The sequence below is a fragment of the Haliotis cracherodii genome, unplaced genomic scaffold (genome assembly GCF_022045235.1).
Source record: "Haliotis cracherodii isolate W230 unplaced genomic scaffold, xgHalCrac1.p SCAF_1, whole genome shotgun sequence".
NCBI classification, from domain to species: Eukaryota; Metazoa; Mollusca; class Gastropoda; order Lepetellida; family Haliotidae; genus Haliotis; species Haliotis cracherodii.
This window is the reverse complement of record NW_027266264.1, coordinates 58188143-58210376: the sequence shown is the minus strand read 5'-3', so window position 1 is coordinate 58210376 and position 22234 is coordinate 58188143. Positions and strand designations below refer to the sequence as shown.

Sequence of the window (22234 nt, the reverse complement as noted above, 5' to 3'; positions counted from 1 at the left end):
GTGGTCTGACGGAGTATTGAACAGTTTTCTGTTATTTAGCTTCAGGTAAGCAGTGTTTGTTGTACTCACTTATCTTTTGGTCTTATATAATTTACATTCTCAAAAAGTCTTGGTTAAGCTGTAAGTGTGTGAGCTACTGCCATTTCCAAAAATAATTCTGAAATATCACAACATATTGTGGCTGGTCTTACATGGCCAAAGTAGTGAAGCCGAGCACAGGTGTGGTGCAGAAAAACTAAGGATAAAATTTTAGGGATGAAACCCTGATCATCAGATACATGACAAAACAAATGCTGGACAGGTAAATTGCAGTACATTGGACAATCGGCAACCCGTGCCTGACAAGTTAAACTAGAACCTAAAGACCAAAACGTTCATCCATCTACAGAAAACCATCAGGTATCACATGTATAGTAAGGTATGTAATGATATGAAATTAGGGGAATATGACTGTTGTTATCATGGTTATAGTGAGTTTGGTCCGTCGCTCCTTTGAACAGTATTTTAGTCAGGATCAGACGAATGACTTGGTCACTTGTCTGATACAAGTGAAAACAGAGTCACTGGTTTCCTCCCAAAATCTACTTATTTTACACTGAGGGAAAGTCCAAAGTGAGCTGTGAACTAGTTGGATATGACTAGTGGTGGCTACACCTCCAGTTATATCATGGCATGCCAGCTTGAGTTTGAGCTGGAGCTGGGAGGAGTGAGTGAGTATGGTTTTACGCCGCTTTTAGCAATATTCCAGCAATATCACAGCGGGGGACACCAGAAATGGGCTTCACACATTGTACCCATGTCGAGAATCGAACCCGGGTCTTCGGCGTGACGAGCGAACGCTTTAACCACTAGGCTACCCGACCGCCCCCGGAGCTGGGAGGAAAGGATTATTGTTTTATAGATAACTTTTACCAAGGCCATGTCAATCATGCTTGTGCCAGTGCAAATATTTCAAGGCAACACACAGACTTGTCAAACTTGTGTTGGCTGAAGCTATATTGACCTACTGTTCATTGTATTGTTCCTCCCACTAAACGTGAAGACTATTATATGGTTTAACATTATAAAGACCAATACTTTCTATAGAAAAAAACATTCAAGAAACATTTGTATCTCTCCATAACTGTCCTCAATGACTTAAGGTAAAACAAGTCTGTGTGTGCATGCATATGTCCCTTTTTTTAGTGCTAGCCCAATCTGGAGGTTGAACCCCTGACCTTCACGCAGATGTTCTATCCTCTAGACCAGGGTAGAAAATAGGTCTTCAGCAACCAAAGCTTTTTGTTAGAGGTGACTAATTGGATTGGGTGGTCAGACTGCAAAGTTGGTTTATCCATGTCATCATATCTAAATTGCGTAAATCGATGCGCATGATGTTACTCAATTACTTACAGACCGCTGATATAGCTGGAATATTGCCTAGTGCGGCGGTAAACAACAAACAAACCTTGACAACATAGGTGGTCCTATTTGTCCTGAAAGACACATGATTCCAGTTTCATGGACATACAGCAGAACAACAGATAGTTATTGAGTTACTATGTATACTTGTTTATGGTATGACTTTGACACATGATTTTAGGTCTAAAACAGGTTTTGTTCTGATTAATCTTAATTTCAAAACAGTTTTTCACAAGTTTTTTTCATAATTCTGTAATGTATTGCTGTGGTTGGTAATCTGTTATATATTTTCATGTTGTCACACACCCTAGAACTGTCTTGAATAAGTGTGAAAACAAATTTACTAGGGTTTTAAAACCTGAGACGTCACAACACCTCTGAGCAAAACCTCAAATTATCTCCACATATTGTAGCTGAATAAACAAGATATGACAAAATTATGGCTAATATATGATTTTATTCATTTTTTTAAATAGCATACATTCACACAAAACAGTCACCATCATGTCCGTTGATGGTTAGTATCCTTGCAGTGGAATTTCTTCAAGTTCTGTTCAACATAACAAAGAGACCAGGATCATACTTTCACCCTGCAACAAAACAAAAGACCCATGTACGACGACATTACACAAGATAAGCACAGCAATGCAATGGAGCAAGAGATCCGTTCTATGCAGCTTGAATTGTATCTCATTTACATCATAGCATGTTTGCTAATGTAGGCGGAAAGCCAAAAGTGTCACAAGTCATAGATAGTAATAACTTTCAAAACCTGTTATCATGTGGTATGGTGCTAACAAACCCAGAAACATAATCAGGGCGAACCAGGATCTCAACCCACAATCATAGGTTTCTTCTGACACGCATGGGCTGCTGAAGATCAGTTCTAACCGGGATCTTCACAGGTGGGGATATATATAAATGGCTTCGCACACTGTACCAATGAGGGGAAAATTGACACAAAAAGGATGTCTGATGACATGAAAAGTCAAAAAAGTCTATCAGCTATTACATGTTTCAGAACATGTCCACTGACCTAAATATCTACATATCGTATACATCCTTCAGAGCTAGTTCTGGTTTGTTATAGCCCATTTCTTCAGGTGTGAGGATACCAAGATCCTTGAGGGTGGGGTCGATCTGTTGGGAGATGTAGGGCCAGATTTCCTTCACTTTGTTGCCACATTTGTCCTGTAAAAAAAGGTTTGTAGTTGTACTGTTACAATCAGAAATGACAGCTGAAAAATGGTTTGTTGTCAATTCATAATCATAATACACACCAACACTGTGCAAGGATAGAAATGTAAAAGAGACAAGACAAAAAGTGAGCTGGGCTCACCTTGTATTCGTATAGAAACTGTACCCCCCAATGGGAAAAGAATCCATGAAGTATTTTTCAGTCATAGGTCACACAAATGTTGAAGTAAAATAATAATAATAATAAATAAAATAAGTTAACATTAAACACATTATATTTTCAGATAATACACATATCAAAATCAGGCTTTGCACAGCTTTGCTCTTCTATTAGTATGGACACAGTTCCCTTAATTGAAAAGAATCCATGAAGTAGTTTTCAAGTTATAGGTCAAACGTTTAATTAAAAAAAGAAATAACAAAATGTAAACTAAAGCTGAATAGAAAATCCAAATACTGAAATCAAACTTTGCAATGCACCTCTCCTATAGGTATAAAAAGTGTTGACCAAGTTAAAACAAATTGTCCTCAGAAGGACGAAGAGACAGAATTCCTTTGTGCCATTTGACAGGAACCGGACTTGGAGTTATAACAAGATAATCGTTATTATTTCTGACAATTGTAAAATATCTAGCAAACATGGTGACACCCCAGGAAAAAAATAATTTGAGACTGCTGACTGCGATTTGAACATTACAAATGGGTCGCTATTATGCGACATGGGTGTTTCAGGAACAAATCAAAGTTGGGATGTTCCTGTGGAATACTTCAAAAGTTCAAGGGGCCTATGGCAACTAACTGATCATCCAAACAATGTTATAGAACTCTTTCACCATGTTACTTGGGACAAATTCTACTCAGGAACTCCCATGTGAGAACACAATGGATATTTGTCTCACCTGGATAGCCTCAAGATACCTGACAGCCAAGGCGTAATCATTTACTCTGCGACAAGCTTTCATTGCAGCAATGATGATCCTCGGCTCAGGGATCAAGTCGTAACCCTGAAATATAATACAAATTTAGTAACTGCCTGTCAAACCTGTCCAGTAGGCCTTGCAATCATAAATCAGGGTTAGAAATTAACACTAGCCTGCTAGCCCGGGCTAGTACAAATTCCTGCGGGCTAGTATAAATTTCCCCAGTTTTAACATTTTAAGTGCATTTTATCTTAACCAGGTTAGTAAAGCTTTTCAGCTTAGTTCAAACGCTGTAAATGGAGCAAAAGAAATATCCCTTCATGTTTGTCACACCCTATTCAATAAAATGATATCATCTAGTGTTCTGCTAAGAGAATGTCACCGTGGTACTGGCATGGATCGTCATGACATGTTGCAAAACGACATCCCACATGGCTAATCCCATACAATACATAATGCTAATACAAATACCAAATACACAGGCTGTAATCAACATGATCATGATGATCAAGGAACTAATTTCAAGATAAATTTCCTAAACACTACCATCAATCTGTATGTTCAAAGAATAAAAGCGCTGTTTTCCTAACTTTATACTGAAAAGTGAAAATGATGGTCTTACCTATCTCTCGATATTGGTTATGATGCGATTTATATCTTAGTAATTATGATAATCAAATCACTGTCCATGTTCCACTGACGGAGTGATTTGTGTGTTCAAAGCTAGCTGCTTCCTAACATGTTTGTGTTATGTACATAAGCGATTAGATGATTCTATTGCAAATATTTCTAATTATTTAGTAAGCATAAGGGGGACAGAGAACCCAGGCATTTTATCTGGGCATAACCATGATGATCATGTCATTGATGGGAACATTTCAAAGAATTGTCCAGCACACATACATGGCAACCTATCAGTGCGGGACATCAGTGGTTTGCTTGCTTCTTGTTTAATGCCGCAGTCAGTAATATCAGCAATAATTATATGTATCCAATTGTGTAGGAACATGGAGAATTATTCATATATACCTGTAAATCATTCATGGCCTTGCGAACTTCCCAGCCATCAATATCTGGTCTGCTGAAGTAGGCTTCATACCGTGCATCAAACTCCTCATCACTCTCCTGTACTCCATGTGAGTGGCGAACACCAACTGAAGCTAAGTTATGATATACATTTATCAATGGCATGCACGACAAAGGAATAGATCAAACTTGGAACCATTGGTTAAATATATTTCTAAACCAATGGCGAACCTCTCTTTGAACATGTTGAACTGAAACAATGTAAAGTTCATCACACAATAGTGACTGAGTCACGATAAGCTGTGGTCAATGAATCGCTTCATTCAGTAATTTTGTATTATCCATAGTTGTATACCATGTATGTTCTCACTGGGTGCTACAGAGTACTGGAGACCTAGTCAGTAGTCCAACCTGGCCTGAAGCAGAGTTTAACGTGACACACAAATGTGCGCCCAGTATGCACAAATGATGAGTGTGGATGCGCAAAAAAATATACTGTGTCCCGAGGGAAGACACAATAATATTCATTGTACCGAAAGCACATCAAGGGCAGTTAAGGGCTTCTGTCATTCAATCATGACAACTGTCCATATGAACATTGTTTCATTCCAGGCTCTAAAGTAATTAACACTACATTTCACCATTTCATTACTTTACCGGACTCTTGTATTGTCCGCAAGGACCATAAAAATTAATTATTGCGGGTCCTCTGGACCCCAATTTTAGTAAGTCAAGGTAAAACCCTGCTGAAGTCCCATAGGCCCTGTGTTACCATAGTTACATTGCTATGCCAATCCAACAACAAGCTTGTTCATAATCATGATCATTTGAGTGACAATTAGCTTACTGCTTAGCATGACAAGTATATACATGATAAACAGGGATTATGTATCTCCGTAGTGGAGTAGTGATACCATACAATAACTGATCATCAACACTTGATGGTATGATCAACTCTGCCTAAAAACTTTCTTTCAAAATATGTTCAGTCTGAATTAATGACCTTGACAATTATATTGACTCCAGTGATTATGAATTCTGATGGAATCAAAACAATATATTTTATGCCCACTAATTGCATATGGGCATTAAAGTATAGTAGCATCACGAAAAATGTTCTCGACACCTGGTGATAATGACCACAAAGGTTAGGAACCAAAGAGAAAACATGAGGGCAAGGACAAGGGGAGTAACTCTAGAATGCTCAGGATATAGAAACTGTTAGTTTGTGGAAAGACGTGTTTATCAACAGTATCAAGAAGGCGATTTTATTGTAGCATGGAAGTGGTGTATACATTGTTCCCTGTCAATCGTCGTACCTGAAACGACGCCGAAAACGTGTTTGGAAAATGAGCGCTATCAGTCAAAATTGAACATGCTTTTCTGACAATTTCTGTCACGTACACGGATCAAAGTAAATTTTGAGAGCCAAATGGTGAAACAAATTACACCGTACGAATTTCATACCGATTGCCGGCCTCCTCAGAGTCTGGACAGCAACACAGTGCAATGATCGACTCGCTCTCTGTACGGCACGGAACATGTTTGGTCTGTGTGAGTATGACCTCCTTGTCCTTCTGCTCTGAAATGGCTGAAACCCCACAATACCTGCCTTTCGCCGCTTCCGTTTCACGTGTTGTATTTTCCTAAAAACTACCTTTTGATCTGTTAGCTTTGATTTGTAAGAGTAATACAGAGTTTGATAAGGGCACCAGTCGAAATGGCACATTCCGGTTAAGTATTGACTTAGCATCATACCATAAACTCATCTGCAGTCATTCAGAGCTATTTACATATTATTGGTGTGTAATGATTAAGACAATACAATACTTTGGAATCAGAGACCATATGGTCTCTGTTTGGGGTATATCTTTTTATAAACACATATATGATTTAAAGTAAAAACTCTGAATCTGTTCAATATTTGCACGAGAGGTGTAACCTCATATTTCCGAAACAATATGGAAGTAATTTTATTGGCAAATGTTGTAGACGTTACCTTTAGAGAAATATTTGGATAATCCATCAATAATGTGAGAATAGGAAACGACGCTTTTCTAGCTTGTTATGATAATGTTCCACACGTTTTTGATCAAATGTTAAGACAATACCTAGATATTTATAGTGGGATACGTTTCATATGTTTACCATCATAAGTCCATTTTTCTGTATTTCTTAGGTATCTATCATTTCTAAAACCAACAATACATGACTTCTCTAGGTTAACTTTTAATTCCCATTTGTTAAGTTTTCTTTGTAGGCCTTTTAACATCATATTACATTCGACATCAAATACGGCCGCAGGTCGTATCACACATTTAAACATCCGATCTTCATTTCTATCTGCTCAACATGGGGTCGTTTCTGCTCCAGATGACCCGCAGGTAGGTCTACGTTTGGAACAATGTCCACCTTGCCACTACTAACGTAACTCACAGGTTGAGCGGGGACATGTTGTTTTACGTCAAAACAATTTTACTAGTTTGGTATCTGGGCAGCTGACAGAACATTATTTGTTTCCAAATATGTATCATCTCTCAGCGTTTTATTAACTTTGCAAATACCCGTACAAAAGATGGATTTTTAGATTTTATGAACAGTAAACTTCCCCGCACTCTCTCTCTATATATAACTATATATATAAAACTCACAGAAAGGTGTGTTTGATTGTAAAATTTCGTGATTATAATCAGAAGTTTGGATTCCTATCATACTATGTAGTATAATGAGTTGGTTAAGCAAGTAAGTATGAAAAATTGCAATTAACCAACATACGAACTGAAATTTACGGCCAACAGGTATAATTTTACCACGAGAGTCATAAAAGGTTGTATTGCAGGCATGTCAATCCACCTGACGGCCTAAACAATAACTTCTACTAACATTTGTTTTTAGGAAAATAACATGTGCAGACACTGACTTCCGCTTCCGTTCCAAACATTACAACTTGGCATAGTGTCTTCAGGAATGTGTAAACATTAAACATTCTTAACAGTAGCGTTGTAGAGAAACGTTTCATGTTATTATATATTGTATACCTATCTTCAGTGGACATACACAGTCTTGTGCTTGTCTAAGGCAGATGAGAATTCGAAAAATGACACTCGTCGAGTTGATCATATTTCATGCATAAGTGACTCCGGTGCTCAAGATGATCAGTATTGTTCGGTATTTCTAGATATTTTCTTGAAGTCTGTTTATGAAATATCGACGGCGGAGTAAACTACTAAGCATGATAGAATTGTGTACAAAGAAACGAATGGTTTTTGCAGTTATTGCACTAATATGGTGAGTTCGCTTTTGTTACATGTGTCCTATATCAAATCTAAATCTTTATGTTTGTAAACATGGTAAATACAGTGATCTGTTAGAATAACTTCATCGGCAACAATGCAGTTAACCGGGCACAGCCCGAGCTCTACCATCCAGTCAATTATCGCTCTATAGTGCTACTGCTGTCTCGCTATACCGTTACTGTGCCTCACACCCATTTTTGGTCTTGGGGAAACTAACATGTCTTTACGATCCAACACCTGTTTTCGGGCTTAGGGAAACTTACACGTCTTTACTATCCAACACCTGTTTTCAGCCTTTAGGGTTAGCTTGCTTTGGGCAAGGGTTAGCCATAATTTCTTATCTTTTCAAGCGTTAATCCAGTTAATCCGATTGTTCGGTCATGTTGACATAAACAGTGGCGGGTATGGTTTTAAGAAAAGATTAATGGGAGAGCGGACAGTGACGTCACAGGCATGCGCAATTCATTGTTTTCTGAATTACGCATGCTTGTTAATGGGGTGCTAATGACCGTTAAACGAGCACTGATTACATGTGATAGAGCTCGTGGTCCAGTGGTAGAGCGTCGGCTAATTAATGCATTAATTAGCCAACCCAGTGAGCAGGCGAAGCGCGTTCGAGCCCCGACAGCCCCCACAGCAACCCCTCTACTCCCACTTCATCAATGCATTTGATCAAAATAATAATTTATATATGTGCACTGACTACAAACCTAAAGAACTCAGTCTTTTCATCTAGCTAACTATCAAATCTTCAAATTTATTCATTAATTCCCTATCACATCCCAAAATATGGCGACTTGAATGTGAAAATTATCGTTCGCTTCACCATTGCACACTTAAATAATGGCATCAATGCAGTTTACCGGGTGCAGCTTGAGCTAACTGACTCAGGCTTCCACTCTTGCTTCACAGACTCCTCATTCCCCAGGCTTAGTTATGTTAGGGTTAGGGTAGGCTACCCCCCCAACTCTATCCTTAGCCCTTGGATCTCCGATCATCCCCTTTACGATCATAAGGGATAGGTACCCCTTTCTGGTCAAACACCCCTTCATGATCTTTAGGGTTGGGCACCACTTGTCAATCAAACACTCCTTTACAATCCTTAGCGTTAGTAGTGAGGTAGGGTATGGGTTAGCTTCTTCTTTTATCAAATTAATCCATTATAATTTGTGGAAATAAGCACAATTTTTTATCAAGTTTCAAGTTTTGAGAAAATGGCAAGTATATAAAGGTAAACAATTGGGCGCTGATGACTTGGGAAATGAACACCAAGCCAAGCTAAGCTTTAAGCTGGCAATGTGAGTGCTAAAAATCAGTGTGATAAAGTACACGACTCCCAAAATAAGTTGTTTATTTTGTGGTCCAGGGGATTCAAAGCCTTCAACTGTCAGATTCCAAAGAAGTATCAGCGCTAGAAGATTGTGAAGCGTTCAACTGTGTATTGTAGCTTTGAGTGGTTACGTAAAAATAATACAGAAAGTATTTTTCAGTGGTGTCAAATTACCCGTATGAAATAGCAGCATTCATTTATAATAATAATAAACATGTATGTAAATTGTCCCAGTGGATGCACTCTGTATTTGTTTTGTGTCTGTTTTCTAGTTAATACTTATAGGATGCAGGGTTTGGTGTCTGCTACATCCCTTGATATTGTAGACCTGTTTGTCCTACTACACAACTAATTTTGTGCTTTACAGTCTGTCTATTGTAACACTCATCCTGGAAAGTAGATGGTCCTACCAACGAAAATTGAATGACGCACGATTCCAAGCAATGGGTTAGTAAAATTTACTTTGAGATAGTAGTGATAATAATAATAATAATAATAATAATAATAATATGATGATGATGATGATGATGTGAGTTAATATTGCACCTTGTCCATGTCCTCTTGTTGCTATTCATTTCATGGACTGACAATTTGAATGTGTCTCATTGTTTTATCAGTTAATGAGTTACCCTGTATATGATAATCATGGAACTTACAAACTAATTTAAATCTTGATTGCCAGCCTAAAGTACATGTGACCGGTTATCCATGACTAAGCATGCTAAGTGAGGAGGGACATTCCTTGAACTTACAAATAAACATCATGTGCTTTGACATGTTTATGAGTCTGAGATAATCTTTACAGCAAAATTATGCAACATGGAAATAGTGCAAATTAGAGCCATTTTTATCTTTTATCATGTTTGTCATTCCATCTTGCTTTTATCTCATGGTTAATACTATAGTACTCCAAGAAGCAATAGCCATGTATTTTTCTAGCAAGGACTGGAAATATTCTTTTTGATTTAATATCATTCCCTATTTTGTTCACAGCAAATGCAAATGAGACATGTAAATCTGGGAAATACACAGCACTTGATGTATGCAAGAGTTGTACAAGAGATGAACTTGTAAGTATATTTCAAACTAAGGTCACGAAACTGAATAGACATACCAGATCTGCGGCTTTTTCATTGCTCTTTATCTTTTCTCCATCTTTGAAAATCATGGAGATGATATGTATGTTTGTTTGTTTTTAAATGCCTAACTCAGCAATATTCCAGATATCTGTTGGCTGCCTGATAATATTCTGCCCCAGACAAAGTCATTGACATGATGATCCTAGGTCAAGAGTGTCGACTAGCCATATCAAATCCTCACTAGCATTGTAGGGAAACATTTCATGTTGTTTTCTATTGTTTACCTATCTTCAGTGAACATGTGCTGGTCTAAGACGGATGAGAATTTGAAAAATGACACTCGTCGAGTCGATAATATTTCATCCCTGACACGCCTCATCCAAGGCAGCGAGCCTGACCACCTGATCCCGCTTGTCGCCTCTTACGACAAGCATAGGATGCTGGTCTTCAGCAACCCATGCTTGTCGTAAGACCGACTAACAGGATCGGGTGGTCAGACTCGCTGACTTGGTTGATGCATGTCATCATATCCCATTTGAGTAGATTGAAGCTCATGGTGTCAATCGCTGGATTGCCTGGTCCAAACTCGATTATTCACAGACCACTGTCATATAGCTGGAATATTGTTGAGTGTGGTGTTAAACAACAAACATCACATCTATATCAAAGCCATGTTTCCACCCTTTCAAGGCTACGTTTCTTGGCTTGATTGTGGTGTCAACCTGTGTAGAACCAGTTGTGACCTTTGTGATTAAAATGCAATGTCCAATCAGACAGTTGTTCTTTTTTTAAATGGTTTCACAAAGATGACTACCATAGCAGATGACCTATGGATCAGATATAATTTTTTTTTGAGATTTCATCCCAGACAGACAACCAAAATGACACATTACCACAGTGGAGATACTTCTCACTGCCACATTTTACTCTTATGATAATAGAGGTATACAGACTTCACAGTATCAAGTAACACTGCACATGCTCAGCAGTGGTCGTCACTGAATCTCGGTCTCAGTGGTAAGCGTTCTGGCATTTGAGTTTGCACTCAAATATATTAAAGTGCTTGGGTGAGTTGATTGAAAATTTTGCACCACTTTGAAAATATATGTCTTTGCTTAATTTTTGCAATACATTTCAGTTCAAATTCGAATTGCTGTGGCCATAGCAGCGACCACATTTTTAGAACCCGAATGTTGATTTTGTAAAACAAACTCTGATTGGACTTTCAATATTTGTGATAGTCCTCTCATTTTAACACAGAAAAGAAGGCTTGAAATGGCAAGGGTGGAAACTAGACTTTGATCTAGGCTAGTGGACGCGCTTGCCTCAGGAAGATGAGATAAACTGTTGACCACATATCCAGGTGAGCTACAGTGCCCTGACACTATTTCTACTTCTTTACAAATGATTTATTCTTTTCATTTTCTAGAGACGAGAAGTACACTACTGTCTAGAAAAAGGATACAAGATGCTCATACAGTGTGAAAACACGAAAATAATGTACACAGGGTGAGTTCTCCAGTCATCAGTTTATTCACACAACAGTTTGTTTGTTGTTAATGCAGCACTCAGCAATATTCAAACTACATGATGATACGCCTGTAAATAACCAATTCCAAACCAGATATCCAGTGATTGATATTGTGACCACCCAATCCATTTAGTTGCCTCTTATGATTAATATAGTTCGTTGGGGAACAGTTCCTACCCAACAGGGTATTCCTACACAGATTCGACTCGTGAAGATCCGGGGTAGAATATGTCTTCAGCAACCCATACTTGCCGTAAAAGGCGACTATGCTTGTCTATGCTTGAGAATTTGAAAAATGACACTTGTCGAGTCGATAATATATCATCCCTGACACGCCTCATCCAAGGCAGCGAGCCTGACCACCTGATCCCGCTTGTCGCCTCTTACGACAAGCATAGGATGCTGGTCTTCAGCAACCCATGCTTGTCGTAAAAGGCGACTGACGGGATCGGGTGGTCAGGCTCGCTGACTTGGTTGATGCATGTCATCGATCCCAATTGCGTGGGTTGATGCGCTTGATGTCAGTCACTGGATTGTCTGGTCCAGACTTGATTATTAACAGACCGCTGTCATATAACTGGAATATTGCTGAGTGCCGCGTAAAACAACAACAAACTAAACCATACAAACAACCAAATGAGATCAGACAACTTTTAATACATGTACATAACATCAGGCTTAAATTCATCGGGTGGTCAGACTCAGTGGCTTTGATGGTGGGTTGATACAGCAAGGGACGATGCTCAGAACATTAACCAGTGCTTTGCTTGGTCCAGACTTGAGTTTTCATTAATACAGGCATTTGTCTAGGCATTCCAAACTAAGTCTTCTTGGCTTTTTAAAAAGTTTTGTATTCTCATTTTTGATAAGCGGTTTAAACATTGTATTCAACATGTTCAGTGCAACAATATAAAACTAAGCATTAAAGCCTCTCCTCTTGTTTGTTTCTGTTATCAGTGAAATACAAGTCACCCCTTGAAGCCAAAACATTTGTAATAACTATTATAACATTTATTTGGAAATGATTAATTCCCATTTGGGAATGTTTCCTGACACTTGCTATAGACGTGGGGTAGAAAATTGGTCTAGATATATCATGACCACTTTGGTCGGAGAGTGGAAGGTCGCTGGTTCGATCCCTGGCTGCATCATACCAGAAGAGGATAAAAGATTATACTTGTTGTTACCCTACTTTGCGCTTGGCATTAAGGGGATTAAACAACGACTGGCTGGCTTGGAGTCAGTATACTGTCCGAGTGGTGTATACATGTTAAACTGTGGCAGGGTTTCTCAGTGGGATAGAACTGTAAAACCAACATTTGTCCAGTCTATTACAAGCAGCACACACACGCACGCACACACACAGGTGCATGCACGTCACTATATGAGTGCAATTATCTTGAACCCAACATTAAACCCCATTTCACCTCACTTCACTCAGATAAAAGTCTGTAATATACTACTCAAAATTTGATAAGGATCGTAGATATTTTTCTTAATCAAAAAACAAAATAACTGCATAACTGGCAATATTGTGTTCAAGTGAAATCAAAAACGTCTCCAACACACTTGCACGTGCATTTCATGCCATGGGAAATGCGTTTCACATCACAGTTCATGCTTTTGCTACCATTGCACGATTTTCAATCAGGCAACGGTGTCTGATTCATTCTGAAACTTTAAACTCAATTGAGTGTTTACACTACGTTTATCTACGCAATGCCCCCTCAACGTGTAAGGCGTCGCCTGACGACAGAACAACTGGGCAGATGTATTGGAATTTTGGTACCGCAGCACACCGACATGGAGGTGGTCGTCAGAGGTCGACAACCCAACGCCAAGATCATTTTGTGGCTCTTCAGGCACGACGTCATCCCTTCTGGACAGCAACCAGCCTACGTAACGACCTCCTGAACGCCTCGGGTGTGAATGTGTCCACTCAGACGATACGGAATTGTCTTCACAATGCAGGTCTCTACTCGAGAAGGGCATGTGTCCGAATCCCCCTGACTGTTCGACACAGGCGGGAGCGATTGGAATGGACTGAAGATCATGTCACTTGGACACGGAACGATTGGGTTCCAGTTCTGTTCACCGATGAGTCCAGGTATTGTTTGGACTTTACAGACAGGAGGCAGCGGGTGTGGCGACGACAACGTGAACGTTTCCATGATGCCAACATCAGTGAACATGACCGTTATGGTGGTGGTTCCATCATGGTCTGGGGTGGAATCAACAGAGATGGAAGGACAGATCTTCATGTCCTGGAGAGAGGAACAATGACGGGGGTGAGCTACCAGGATGAGATCCTCGATGTGTACGTCAGACCCTACGCTGGTGCTGTTGGCCCTGAGTTCATCCTGATGCATGATAACGCCCGTCCTCATCACGCCAGGGTGGTTGAGCAGTACCTTGAGCAGGAGACAATTGTCCGCATGGATTGGCCAGCGCGCTCGCCGGACTTGAACCCGATTGAGCATGTCTGGAACATGCTGCAGGTTGCCCTTTCACGCCGTAGAGCACAACCCACGACTTTGGCAGAGCTCAGACATGCCCTCGTGGAAAAGTGGAACAACCTTCCCATTGGGAACATCCGGATGCTTATTGACAGCATATCTCGACGTTGTCAGGCCGTCATTGATGCAAGGGGAGGTCATACTCGATATTGACACTTCATCGACTAAGTGTAATGATGGACTATCCCTCATAATTCTTTCTCTTGTTTGCTGTTAACATTTTTTAATGAAATGCCTTTTGGCGTTTGCAGATTTCAAACATTCCATATTGATACAAGTTCATGCCGTTCACGAATTTTCATTCATAACATGATTAAACACGTTTCTGAGTCAGAGTCATGTCTTTTGTTATGTTTGTGGTAACTTACACACATATCACCTAGTGATCCTTATCAAATTTTAAGTAGTATATATATATAAGACCCTGTGATAAAGCTTGATTATTGCTGTGAAACAAAATGACTCTACCCCAAAAAATATTACTTTCTCTCTTCAGATGTGGTATAACACCAGATGCAGAACAAAGGCAGTTTTGGATATTTGAGGGAGTGTGCCTGGTGATTGGGATTGTGTCCTACCTCATTGTGCATCAGAGACGAAGCATGCTGGACCAGATCATGATGGACAAAATAAATAAACAAATTGCAGCAGGTATATAGGAACCTAGCTTGTGAGGGGATGTTTGTAAATATTTATTGGTTTTGTAATAAAAGTTGTAAATGTGTTTGAGTTTTATAAGACAACAGACCGCCACAGTGGTCCAGTGGAAGTGTGTGCACCTGGAGTGCGGAAGGTCTCAATCACTTTGACCTCATTCAACTTGACATTGAGTAAGTGTGATTTGGTTTGATCCCCAGCCGTGTCATACCAAAAGACAGACGTTAAAAGATGGTACTTGTTGTTACCCTGTATGGTGCTCGACATTAAGGGGCTAAAACAAGGACTGGTCGGCTCGGGGTCAGTATACTGTGTCTAAGTAGGGTAGTCATGTTAAACTTCGGCATGGTATGTCAGTGAGCTAGCACTATAAATTGGCATCAGTCTGGACTAGAGCACACATGCACACACACACATAAAAATAATTGATTGTTTTATCTTTGTATATCATTGTCCAACATGTCAAAGGAAAGTAAAAAATCCATTCCTTGGCAATATTCCACGTATATGGCTACCTTTAACTAATCAACCCAGGACAAGAGAATCCAGTGACTGATATTATGAGCAATGACCCATGCTGTTAGAGTACACAGTGAACAAAGTCACTGAGCCAGACCACCTGATCCATTATGGTCGCCTCTTATGAAGCGCACTGGTGGATGGGGACCTCTTCTAAACCAGAATCCCCTCAGGGAGACAGACAAAAGACCATATGAACTTTATTGGTGTTGGTGCATAGATGTACATAGATACATGTATGTATGTCTTTGATTGGTGTGGGGGCCTGGATGGCCCAGTCGTTGGCCACTGCACAATTTGCTGTGCAGAGTTGCGTCTCCTGGGTATGCCAGAAACATGTAATTGTAGGCTTGAATCCTGGTTAGCCCTGATTTTGTTTCTAGGTCCGTCAGCACCATACAATGCTCATGGGATTCCCAAAAGTGGTACCTGCATCACGGGGCATTCCTCCCGCTCTAAGTTGACATGCCATGATATCACTGGAAAACTGTAAAAAGTGCTGATAGACCAAACTCACTCACTTTGATTGGTGTGAAATATTTGCGGAAGGGGCATTGGGGTGGCCTGGTGGATGAAGGGTTGTCTTGTCAGAATGAAGCACAGAGTTCTATTTTCAACATGGATACAATGTGTGAAATCATTTTGGTGCTCCCACCTGTGGTATGTCTGGAATACGGATAAAAGTGGGTATAAAACCAAATCACACTTACTGAATCTGTTGGATCAAGTTAAATGAGGTCAAAGTGATTGAGTGAGTCTGTCCTTACACTGTGTTCTGTACAACTTGTAATGTGTTTATCTATAGCCGGATCCCCCTCATGAGTGTATGTAGCTAGATTATCCCTGGTTTCTAGAGTGTAAGTGAATGATGTTAGCACAACTGTCAGCAATATTCAAGCCACCACGTCGTAGTCGAGAACTAGTGACTGAAAACACGATAACCGAGTTACGACAGGGGGCGTGATGACGTCATCAACCACAGAACCACAGAGCCTGACCACCTGATTCTATTTAGTGGCCTTTTTATGACCACAAATGGTGCGCAGTGACCCCAATTCAGGTTAGACTACAGTGCACCTGATACCTTCTGCCAATTTGGGATGGGGAGTGCGCCATTGGCAACGGTTCAACCTCCATTTTCAACCGTCTCGCTAAATTAACAGTGGGCTTGAGGACTTGCCCCCAACACAAGTCCTTGTTTTAAAATACAAGTAAATTTCATTTTCATTAACCAAAGTATGAAAAATACAATGTTGAAAAGTGGCCCCGGTGCGTGCTACTGATGAGGCTGCCGCGCGCCATTAAGGATTTTGTTGTTGATATATTATTTCAGCTATTCTTGGAATGATTGTGCACGAGCTATTTGTTGACAGACAAAAAAACCGTCACACAAAACAACCTTTGCCAATGTTAACCTAACTTTAGAATTAAGGTTACCTTAGTCCGAAATTTTGCCCATTTCACCAAGCAGCCGCAGCTCGATTTATTTCGGTCAGCTGTAACGCTGCACGGCTGTATGTCATAGCGTGCTGAAACCATTACTCTGGATAAACATAAGTTAGAGCAGTTCCGCCTCGACTACCAATAAATGAATCCAGTTGCGGAAAGAATTTTTAAAAAAACTCGGCAGTTTATCTGAATACTAGTATTCATCATTGTCACTAAATATACATTCAGAATGTACTACAGCTATCGATTCAGTGTTACCTTACTTATATTTCCTTATACCCTTCTTTTTTACGTCCATTGTTAATTCTAATCAGATATTAGCAGTGCATTCACTGACGCAAACATTTTTATGCTACAGCCTTGGTTTATGAATTAATAGATACCTATTCATCGGAACAAAAGTTTTCAGCACCAAGGCAAGGTATGTCGCTTCACATGAACATTTAAAAATAAAATATAGTTTAATGCTAAAGTTTCGCTCAAAACGTTTTTTTTTCATGCAACGTGGGCTATTAATGGGCTAGTTTTATCAATACACGTGCCTCTGAAATTATGCTGAGATGAAAAATGAGCGTACTCAGGTATTTCATAATCGATACTGAACACGTTTCTCTGCCCCGTTCTTTAGGGACATGGTAGACTAAACAACTGACATACTCATGCGTTAGAAGGAAAACATTTTCTGCGAAATGACTTATCACGTTAAACAAATGAAGTTACATAACATTCCATACGTCCTCTCCCGACGACATGGGTCACTAGTGTATTAACAAGCCCCTGGTGAATATTTTATCATTCGTAATTACATTGTATGCATCCACACCAGACTATCACCCGAGCCCCCTTTACTCCCCAATATCTCCCCAAGCAAACTACATAATTTTATTACAACAATAAATGCAATATCCCCCTACATTTGGAGAAAGGTAAACTGCATTAACATTGAAGGAGCTAACTAGCTTAGGAATCTCCATTGGGTTGAGGGCCAAATTGTTTGAATGTCGGAGTTTTCTTTAGCCCAAACAAAATGTACAGGAAATCAAGCAAAATATGTTGGGTAGCTGAATTTCAAACCGGGGTGTTATCTTCAAGTTGAGATTGTGAAAGAGAGCCGTTTCGAGAGCAGATTCTCGAAGACGAGGTGAAAAGATTCGTTTTCTAAAGATGGGGTGAAAGAAAGCAGTTTCTTGATGATGAGGTGAAAGAGAGACATCCTTTCGGGGTTGTCAAATATAGCTGTTGTCTGAAGATAAGATACAAGATACGTTGCATGAAGATGAGGTAAAAGAACGTCAACTGTTGAAGGTGGGGTGAGATTTGTTTCTTGAGGAAGAGGTGAAAGAGAGACATCCTTTCGGGGTTGTCAAATATAGCTGTTGTCTGAAGATACGATACAAGATACGTTGTATGGAGATGAGGTAAAAGAACGTCAACTCTTGAAGGTGGGGTGAGATTTGTTTCTTGAGGAAGAGGTGAAAAAAGCCGTTTCCTGAAGATGAGATTGTGAAAAAGAACCGTTTGCTGAAGATGAGGTGAAAAAGATCCAGTTCTTGAAGATGAAGTGAAAGAGAAAATTCTTGAAGATGAGGTTGTGGAAGAGAGCTGTTTCCTGAAGACGACGTGAAAGAAAATCATCTCTTAAAAATGAGGTTGTCAAAGATAGCTGTTACCAGAAGATGAGGTAAGAGAGTCGTTGTCTGAAGATCAGGTGAAAGAACGTATCTGTTGAAGGTGAGGTTGTGAAAGAGAACCGTTGCCCGAAGATGAGGTGAAAGATAGTCATCTGTGACGATGAGGTTGTGACCTGAACTAAGGAAGTAAATAAGAACCGTTTCCTGAAGATGAGGCTGTGAAAGAGAGCAGTTTCTGGAATATGAGGTTGTGACAGAGAGCTGTTCCCTGAAGATGAGGTTGTGAAAGAGAGCTGTTACCTGAAGATGAGGTAAAAGATAATCATCTCTGACGATTAGGTTGTGCCCTGAACTAAGGAAGTAAATAAGAACCGTTTCCTGAAGATGAGGCTGTGAAAGTGAATAGTTTCTGGAAGATGAGGTTGTGAAAGAGAGCATGCAGTTTCCCCAAGATGAGGTTGTAAACTATATAAAAGTTTCCTTAAGATGAGGTTGAAAATGTCTCCTGAAGAGACGTAATTCAAAATCAATATTTGGTTTTTATAAGTTACAACAAAAATAGTTGTGTCACTGACTGTTCTGGTTCATCGGTCACTCCATTTGTCTCATTTGTGTACAGACCGCCGTCGCATGACAGGAGTACTGCTGTGCAGTGTCAGGCAATGCAAACTTACTACTTTATGCAAATTGTGTGAATGGCGGGTGCTACCGGTAGGGCAGGACATAATTTCACTTTTCGCGAACACCTGGTGTCATTGATTTGCAGTGGTCCATTCATATAATGTTCACATATATTTTGTCCTTTACACCAAATGGACGTCGCATGACAGGAGTTCTGCAGTGCAGCGTCAGGCAATATATACATGTACTTACTATTTAATGCAAATTGTGAACATGGCGGGTACTACCGGTAGGGCAGGACATGATTAGCCATTTAGCGAACACCTGGTGTCATCACTGATTTTCAGAAGTCCATTCATATTATTTTCACAGCTATTTTGGAATGTAACCAAATGGAAGCTATTTAATCAAGATAATCAAGACTGACTATTCTCTTGCGTTCAAGATATATATATATATATAAACCGCTTGCTTTCACAGCCTCATCTTCGGTTCTCAACCTTATATTCCAAATATATATAAGGTTGCGAACCGAAGATGAGGCTGTGAAAGCGAGCGGTTTCCTTAAGATGAAGTTGTGGAAGGGAGCTAGGATGAGGTTGTAAAAAAGGGTCGTGTACCGCAAATGAAGATGTGAGAGAGTTATCTACAAAAGAAGAGGTGGTGGAACATTATTTCTTTCTCCAAATATCTCACACATGAAGAAATGTGATTTGTGCATTAACCATTTCCTTTGTATAACGATCTGCATGGGTCGCGGGTGCTTTTAATGAGCCATACGTAATGGTATTTAGACGGTGTAAGTGTAATGTTACATTTACTGAGATCGATGACCGTGATATTTCCAGCCTCGTTGCATTAACCACGCACAGGACGTACACTTAGCCTATCTAAACACATTAACCATTCCAACCTGGCGCCATGCAGAGTAATTATGTTGGTTGTACAATCAAACAGTATCCCAAACCAAGTGGACCTTTCACTTCCCCTACTACATTTTAAAAGATAACTTATAACAAGTTTATTTTCCCGTCATTTATGTTCAGAAATATTTACCCAGCAACATATAAGATGTCAAATTAATAATGAAAACTGTTTAGAAACTAAACATTATGTCTCGTACGTGGGAACAAACATCTCCACACAGATGGAATCCATTGTCGGTTTCCGTTTTAACTATGGGGCCTCTTATCCGATTAATCCTGTGTTAATCTCATCAATATGATGTGCTGTCACGACAATGAAGTTCTTTGTAAAACCACAAAAGGATAACCAAAAATAGAAAAAGCTAAAATTTATTACTGCTGCCGTGCGCGTCATTGTTCACGACAGATATTCTGGAATAGAATCAATAAATGTCTACAGCATTTTGATACCAGGAGGGTGAACTGGTATCTGATTGCGTGATTTCGTTGCGTTAAAGCAATCTCAGTTTGTTTTACCACACGTGCCAGTTGAAGCAGCAACGTTAACGTGAGCAGTGTTGTGATTGGGTGTTTTACATCCTATTATTCAGAAGTACTGACGGTTCCGTTGTGGTATTGCAGGATTGGTTTCTTGTAGTACAATCTTCAACTGGCCGTAAAATACAGAGGCGGTTTATGTATACATCGGACTTACATTACTGGTAAGTAAGGTTCTTGCTTTCTTTGAAGTGAAAAATGTTTGTTTCAAAAATGTTTTTGGTTTAACGCCGCACTTAGCAATATTCCAGGTAAATGGCGGTGGCCACAGATAATCGCCAGACAAACGTGTGATTAATATCATGAGCAGACTCCCATGACCTTGGTGACACGCAAACACCGAGCCTCACCACCCGATTCATGTAATCGCATCTCAAGCCAAACATACTAGGTTGCTGGGGAAGTCTTCTAATCCGGGATCCCTACTTGGTACAAGTACAGCTGGTACAAAATATACATGTGCTGCCTTCTGGTTTTCTGTTTTGTACATTGATTTTTTTTTACACCAAACACCTCTCATCATGTTTATGGCCATTGACATACTGACACATGTACCGTCTTCGTGGTCTATCGTCGTAGAGCGTTAGAAGGTACTTGTTGTTACCCTGTCTGGCGCTAGGCATTAAGGGGCTGAAACAAGGACTGGTCGACTCGGGGTCAGTATACTGTGTCTGAGTGGGTTATTCATGTTAAACTGCGGCATGGTATCACAAACACACAACCCGCACGCACACGTACACACACACATATCGCTATATAAGGGCAATAATCTTGGATGCGACGTTAAACACAATTCATCTCACCTTAGTGTGTAAATGTTGTTTTCTGCTGCAGTCACCAAAACATAAGCTATAAACCGGCGGCATTAAGGAATAAAACATGGGCAGGTAACTTAACCTTCTTTTCACAAAACGACAGCACAGACTGCCCATGACGCCGAGTGAGAGAGTGAGTGAGTGAGTTGGGTTTAACGCTGCTGTGAACAATATAATTAACGGCGTGTCAGCTTAATGTTGGAGGAAAGTTTATGACTCAAACGTTTTCCACATGAGTGAGTGAGTGATTGAGTTGGGTTTAACGCCGCTTTTAACAGTATTCCAGTTATATCGCGGCGTTTCAGCTTAATGTGGGTGGAAAGCCCGAAGTGATGCATGTCTCAGACGTTTACCACTTCGGTGAAACCCACGAGCACGGGTATGGTTCTGACAAACCTAGAAACATAATCGGGGCGAACCGGGATTCGAACCCACAATCATAGGTTTCTGGCGTTCCCAAGGGCCGCAACTCTGCGCAGCGAATCGCGGCCCCTTAGACGACTGGGCCACCCGTGTCCCCCGGTTTCCACATGAGCACGGGTATGGTGAAGACATACATGGAAACATAATCGGGTCGAACCGGAAATCATCCCTACTTTGTAGGTTTCTGGCATGCCCCATGCGGGGCCTTACAGGTTCTACTTCACCAAATCAGAACCAGTTTGGACAGTACGTATTACGTAGGGTGCCTTTAGTGCAGATCAAGAGATATCTGCAGGCTGTGATTGGAGGATATTCTGTAAGATTTGTATGTCTTTCAAATGTACATCCATCCAGTTATTA

The 22234-nt window shown here is 40.1% G+C and overlaps 2 protein-coding genes across 2 annotated transcripts; one reads left to right on the top strand and one right to left on the bottom strand.

The window, feature by feature from the left end:
• Positions 1–1838: 1838 nt before the first annotated feature.
• Positions 1839–6159, bottom strand: LOC139479845 (cytochrome c oxidase subunit 5A, mitochondrial-like). Its single transcript, XM_071262745.1, has 5 exons — positions 6012–6159; positions 4548–4678; positions 3498–3602; positions 2438–2592; positions 1839–1991 (listed from the first exon to the last, which is right to left on the bottom strand). The coding sequence occupies exons 1-4, from the start codon at positions 6085–6087 to the stop codon at positions 2446–2448; spliced, it is 459 nt and encodes a 152-aa protein (XP_071118846.1). The 5' UTR covers positions 6088–6159; the 3' UTR covers positions 1839–1991; positions 2438–2445.
• A 1321-nt stretch (positions 6160–7480) lies between these two features.
• LOC139465941 (uncharacterized) lies at positions 7481–15006 on the top strand. The gene is made up of 5 exons (XM_071247950.1): positions 7481–7832; positions 9538–9617; positions 10164–10240; positions 11679–11758; positions 14793–15006. Exons 1-5 carry the CDS (start codon positions 7744–7746, stop codon positions 14953–14955), a joined length of 489 nt encoding a protein of 162 aa, XP_071104051.1. The 5' UTR covers positions 7481–7743; the 3' UTR covers positions 14956–15006.
• Positions 15007–22234: the final 7228 nt, after the last annotated feature.

Coding starts and splice junctions, on each gene's coding strand:
- LOC139479845 (XM_071262745.1), bottom strand. CDS start 6,087: ATGTTCCGTGCCGTACAGAGAGCGAGTCGATCATTGCACTGTGTTGCT. Junction 4,679..6,011: donor TCTGAGGAGGCCGGCAATCG/GTATGAAATTCG, acceptor ATCATAACTTAG/CTTCAGTTGGTGTTCGCCAC. Junction 3,603..4,547: donor AGGCCATGAATGATTTACAG/GTATATATGAAT, acceptor ATTATATTTCAG/GGTTACGACTTGATCCCTGA.
- LOC139465941 (XM_071247950.1), top strand. CDS start 7,744: ATGAAATATCGACGGCGGAGTAAACTACTAAGCATGATAGAATTGTGT. Junction 9,618..10,163: donor CGCACGATTCCAAGCAATGG/GTTAGTAAAATT, acceptor TTTTGTTCACAG/CAAATGCAAATGAGACATGT. Junction 11,759..14,792: donor ACGAAAATAATGTACACAGG/GTGAGTTCTCCA, acceptor TTCTCTCTTCAG/ATGTGGTATAACACCAGATG.